We start from the raw sequence: 6,398 nt of genomic DNA on the forward strand, positions 1-6,398 counted from the left end.
AAAAAAAAAAAAAGTGAAGCCAGCATGGTGGTCACATCTTTAATCCCAGAACTGGGAATCAGAAGCAGGTGGAGCTCTGTGAGTTCAGGGTCAGCCTGGTGTATGTAGTGAGTTCCAGTCCAGCCAGAGCTACATAGCGAGACCCTGTCTCAAAACACTCATAAAATAATTATAATAATAATAGCAATAATGAAGCAATGAGGAGATGGAGAATAATAAATAGATAAATAAATAAATAAGCCAGTGGTTATGATGCACACTTTTTATCCCAGCACTCAGAGGCAAGGGGAAGGGGGATCTCTGTGAGTTCAAGGTAAGCCTGGTCTACAGAGCGAGTTCCAGGACAGCCAGGGCTACTACGTAGAGAGACCTTGTCTCAAAGAAAAAAAGCAAAAAAACAAAACAAAAAGATACAAATAAATAAAATAATGTGGAGAACAATAAAGACAATAAAGGAGGATCTCAGTGTCTGCCTCTAGCCTCCCCCCCAGAAGTACACACATGCACCTCCATACACACTCTTGTACGTGCATGCCTCCCTTGACAAGGTACATTCACACATGTATACGTATATGTAACACATAAGTAATAAATAATAAAATAATAACAAAGCATTACAAACTAAGATAAGGAATGCTGGAGTCAGAGAGAGCAAATGTCAGCACTAAGCAAGCCACTTCCAACAGACAGAGCCTGCAATTGTTAAAAGTCTCAGGTCTGTGAGCTGGCTCATGGGGGAAAGTGCTCGCCACCAAGCCTGATAAACAGAGTGGGATCCCTGGAACCCACATGGAGGAAGAGAGAACCAACTCCACAAAATTGTCTCTGACTCCCCCCCGCCATGTGTGCAGTAGCACACGGGTATATGTTAAAATATCAATAACCGATCAGTGACATAAATCAATGTTAAAAACAAATAAATAAGGCCTGGAGAGACCGCTCAGTGGTTAAGAGCATTGCCTGTTCTTCCAAAGGTCCTGAGTTCAATTCCCGGCAAACACATGGTGGCTCACAACCATCTGTAATGAGGTCTGGTGCCTCTTCTGGCCTGCAGACATACACACAGACAGAATATTGTATACATAATAAATAAATAAATATTTAAAAAAACAAATAAATAACTCTTTTTGCTTTTTTCAAAGTTTTTACATCGGATAAAACATCACTAATCGGGGCTGGAGAAATGAATGGCTCAACAGTTAAGAGCACCAGCTGCTCTTCAGAGGTCCTGAGTTCAATTCCCAGCAACCACAGGGTGGCTCGTAACCATCTATAATGAGATCTGGCGCCCTCTTCTGGCACAGAGCCACATATGCTCATACTCAAGATAAACCTTCAAGAAAAATACCACCAGTAAGCTGTGGCATTTGAACTAAGATGGTCAGCAACGAATTCCAGGTTTTCATCCAGAGAGGTATATTCCAGCCAAAGAGAGCAGGAGGTATGAACCCACAAGCATGGGGGAACGATCTGATGCTTTCAAGGAACTAAACACAAAGGTCAGTACAAAAGTCTCACAAAGGGCCAGACAGCAGGCGTATGGGGAGAGCAGATACACCCTAGAGCCAGGAGTACCGAGATTTGAACTTAGAGTAAATCAGAAGTTCTGGAGACCTTAGGTGGGAAGACAGAGGAACCCATGCACTTCAGGGTTTCTCTCTGTAGCTGTGGCTGTCCTGGAACTCACCCTGTAGACCAGGCTGGCCTCGAACTCACAGAGATCCACCTCCTGCCTCGTCTCACGCATGCTGGGATCGAAGGTGTGCGCCACCACCTCCACGTGATTTTTAGGCAGCTAAACAAGAGTGTGTAGTACTCTCTCAGAGGACTTCAGTTCCTGGCACACTCCCACACTGCGTACTCCACAACCATCTGCTCCAGAGACTCTGTGGCCTTCTTTTGGCCTCTGTGGGCTCTCATATTCACCTGCACATATCCCTACACAGACACACACACATAGGCAGGATCTTTTTAAAGATAAAATAGATGGGCATGGTGGCGCACGCCTTTATTCCCAGCATTTGGGAGGCAGAGGCAGCTGGATCTCTGTGAGCTCTGCGGTGTTGGGGATAGCTCTCAGAACTCTGTACAGTCTAGATAAACACTGCACCAACCAGAGCTACAGCCCTGGTCTCCAGAGCAAGCTTCAGGACAGCCACGGCTACATAGTGAGACCTGTCTCAAAAAAAAAAATACATAAATCTTTTTTAAATGTATTTATTATGTATGTAGTGTTCTGTCTGTATGTTTGCCTGAACACCAGAAGAGGGCATCAGATCTCATTATAGATGGTTGTGAGCCACTATGTGGTTGCCGGGAATTGAACTCAAAACCTTTGGAAGGCCTGGCAGTGGTGACGCAAGCCTTTAATCCCAGCACTCGGGAGGCAGAGGCAGGTGGATCTCTGTGAGTTCGAGACCAGCCTGGTCTACAGAGCTAGTTCCAGGACAGGCTCCAAAGCCACAGAAAAACCCTGTCTCGAAAAAAAAAAAAAACCTTTAGAAGAGCAGTCAATGCTCTTAACCTCTGAGTCTGTCTCTCCAGCCCCATAAATAAATGAATCTTTTAAAAAAGGGGGGGGCAGTTTTGAAGGACTGCATCAAGAGCCTAAACACTCCTGAAAGGCAACCTCTTTAAGTGGCATTTGAGAAATAGCCCTGGGGTGAAAGACAGCACCTGGAAGAGCTGGCAGAACCCAGGCCAGCGAGAAAGCTCCAGCTCCCAGAAGCTAGGAGATGGGTCCAACCCACCACTTTCAGAAGCCAGCACCATCTGAGGCTGCTCCCACTGCAGCCTGTGACCAGCAATCTCGTTCCAACAGTGTCTCGGGCACGGTGCCCAAAAAGGCATGCATGAGGCTGTCCACAGAGCAAGGCTGTTTCCTCAGACTGGAAACCACCCAAATGCCTATCAGCACGAGAATGGGTGCACTGGGACCTGCTCACTCTATGAGATAGCAGAGCACAAGAAAAGGCAATACGCCTCACATAGTACATGTTCCGCTGAGAGACGTCAGACATGAGCGAGCATCTATCTCTCCTGTGACTGTATTTATAGAAAGGTCAAAAATAGTTCTAGATGTTGCATTTGGTGGTGCAGATAGTGGCTCCTCTAGGGAGGAAATTGGAAGTCACTGTGTGTGTGGGGGGGGTTCTAGTCATATGGGTACTAGAATAGCGAGTGTAAAGGAACAATTGAAAACGGCTCCTGAATGGACCCTCCAAGTCACTATGCTTCTGCAAAAAACCTGGGAGTTCTCTAGAGTGTTACTCTTTCATTTCCTGTGAGTTATCACTGGAGTTATGGAGCTCTGAGCACTGGGGAAACTGTTCTGACCCAGAAAAATGTGAGAAGGGTTGGAGTTATAGCTCCATTTGGTAGAGTTTTCATCGGCTCGCATAGAACCCTGGAATCGAACCCCAGCACTCCAGAACACCATACGTGAACGCCTGTAATCCCAGCTCTTGGGAGGTGGAAGCAGGATCAGAAGTTTAAAATCATTCTCCTCCACCTCCACATGACACATTTAAGGCTAGCTTGGCTACATGAAAAAAGTCTTTAAAAAAAAAAAAAAGTACATTATACCCTGGTGCAGTGCCGCTGGTTGCTGATCTGTGGCTATGGTCTAGGTGTCGCTGGTTGCTGATCTGTGGCTATGGTCTAGTTTCGCATCCATTAAGAGAACTCATTTCAACATTCTGGACTGCCTGTATATGTATCTGCTCTGGGGACCTCTCTTTTGTACTGAAGACAACATTTAATAAAAATCTCTGCAATGTGCTCCTATTTCAATTTGGTTTCTTCAGGGCTGGGTAACAGACCTTAGGACCTTGCACACATGCAACCAGCACAATGCCACTTTACGTTCCCAGCCAGAGACTTCATTTTTTTTTTTCAAGTAGAGGGCTTCAGATGTAGCTGGTTAGTACAGCGCGTGGCATGTGCAAATCCCTGGGTTTGATCCCTAGTGGAAAATATATGTGAACTCCTATTTGTATTTAGCGGATATAGGCATATATGTGAATGTGTATATCGAGACAAATGTTTAAAGTTATATTTTAAGTAATTGATCCAAGTGTGTCTGCATACACCTCTAAATCCCAGCACTTCAAAGGCTACGGCAGGAAGAATCTGAGCTTTAGACCAAATTCATGGAGAAATTCTGTCTCAAAAACAAAAACAAGGGACTAGAGAGGTGCCTTGGTGGTTAAGAACACTTGCTGCTCTTGCAGAGGACCAGGGTTTGGTTCTCAGTCACCCACGTGGCGGCAGTTCCAGGGAATTCATTGGCCTGTGAGCACTGCATGCACTTGGTGCCCTTACAGACATGCCGGCAAAACACTCGTATGCATGGAAAACAAGTAAGTAAATAAAGTATTCAAAGCAAAAACAAGATAAGAAAGGACAGTAGGTGTCCATCAAAGGCTGCTGTCACTGGCTCCTCTAGCTCTTCAGTATCAAATGAGCTGAGAGCCAAGGCTAGCATGCCAGTTAGATCAATTGTCAAGGCCCTCAGTCTTCCAGACTCGGCTAGCAAACAAGGGCTAAACTGGTGCTTCTCAGCCTTTCTAACGCTGTGACCCTTTAATACAGTTCCTCGTGCTGTGATGAACCCCGACCATACCATTATTTTCGGTGCTATTTCATAACTGTAATTTTGCTTCTGTTATGAATTGTAATGTAAATATCTGTGTTTTCTGATGGTCTTAGGTGACCCCTGTGAAAGGGTCATTCGATCCAAAGGGATCACAGGTTGAGAACCTCTGGCCTAGCCTGGTTCCCTAGCCTGTAATCTGAGCTGGGTCTGCCAGATTCAACTGTCTGCTCTTCATCCACCCAGAGTAAAGCCAGGCATGGTGGCACAGCCCTGCAATCCCAGCACTCTGGAAACAGAGGCCAGAACATCTGGAGCTTGAGGCCATGCCTGAGCTACACACCAAGACCCCATCTCAAACTAAAACCAAGACAGAGAAAGACCCTCTCTCTAGAGACAACCTGGTGGCCTCGTCACCCCTGCTCAGACTACCCCTGCTAGAGTATCCTGGTAGCTCCCAGCAGGGGCCAACATTATCATCATTTGATTCGTTTGCAAAGCAGAGGCTTTTACTGCCCTGTAGCCAAAGTAAGATTACCTCAAGGGCAGGTGATTCTGCTCGAGGGGCCGGGAGACCTGGGAAAGGAGAAACAAGCTGCTTGGCTGATGTGTGGTGCCATCCTCTCCTCACCCATGCTGTTATACAGGAAAGGGCATTACATCCGCCTTGCCAGGGCCAGCCTACACCCGCGCAATCTCCTCCTCCAGCCCCTACTAGGAGCGAGATTCCAGTGTGGCTTTTATGGATCCTGAACTTTCCCTTCACGTCCCAAAGCTGAGCTCCACACTGAACAGCCATGAGAAGCGGGTGGTTCCTGGCACAGGACCCAGACCTCCAGCTGGCCCACCCCACCCAGCTTGTCCATCGCCCTCTTTGTCCACAGATCTACAAACGTCACAGAGCACACAAAAGCCCTGCAGTAAGGAGTCCAGGGCCAAGTGCCAACTACTGTTGACCTTCAAGCTGGCAGTGGAGGCCTTGCTCCTGTTCTGAGTGGGTTTGTTCTGTCCTTCAGTGGTACTAGGGACCAAGCCCTGGGCTTGCACACTCTATACAAGCGCTCCCTGGGACAAGGGATGGTGACGGTGACAGTGGCTCTGGCCAGGCCTTCATTGAGAATACTGGCTTCTCCCTTCTTTCTGTCCTCAGGCAGCTACAGAGCTGACCACCCACCTCTTTCTCTCAAGACATGAAGCTTCTGGATTCTGGAAGAAAATATTTGGTTTCTGCTCCAAACGGCATAATAGAAGCTCGGGGCTCCCCTAGTCTCTCAGTTCTCAGGAGGACCAGACAAAGACCCTCTTGGGGCCGGGCGATGGTGGCGCACGCCTTTAATCCCAGCACTTGGGAGGCAGAGGCACGCGGATCTCTGTGAGTTCGAGACCAGCCTGGTCTACAGAGCTAGTGCCAGGACAGGCTCCAAAGCCACAGAGAAACCCTGTCTCGAAAAACCAAAAAAAAAAAAAAGACCCTCTTGGGAAACTTGGATAAGGGCGCTTACCAGACAACTGCCACGGAGCCCCACATCCTCAGCCTGGAGGCTCTCTCCTCCCCTGGAGGAGTTTATCTGGTGGCACTCCTAGGTCATAAGTAAAAGACCAGCCTGTCCCCTTCTCTTGGTTGCCAAGAGCCACTCAAGTACCAGCCAGGTGCCAGAATGGACAGACAGGTGTTAACACCTCCCGACTGCTTTGTGCCTCCTGGGGTGACAATTAATTGCTTTATCTCTGAGACCTCAAAATAATAGGGTGCTGTTCTTTGTTGTTGTAGAAAACACCACAACCAAGAGCAACTTAGGAGGAA

The 6,398-nt window shown here is 47.4% G+C and overlaps 1 protein-coding gene across 1 annotated transcript in view; it reads right to left on the reverse strand.

Annotated features, from left to right (window-relative positions):
* The window catches only part of C10H1orf127 (chromosome 10 C1orf127 homolog), a 31,291-nt gene extending 25,169 nt beyond the window's left edge, over positions 1-6,122 (reverse strand). The window contains exon 1 of the mRNA XM_026782297.1: positions 6,097-6,122. Within this exon, the coding sequence (XP_026638098.1) occupies positions 6,097-6,122 (26 nt within the window). The remainder of the gene's footprint in view (positions 1-6,096) is intronic.
* Positions 6,123-6,398: the final 276 nt, after the last annotated feature.

Source organism: Microtus ochrogaster, chromosome 10, assembly GCF_000317375.1.
Source record: "Microtus ochrogaster isolate Prairie Vole_2 chromosome 10, MicOch1.0, whole genome shotgun sequence".
NCBI lineage: Eukaryota > Metazoa > Chordata > Mammalia > Rodentia > Cricetidae > Microtus > Microtus ochrogaster.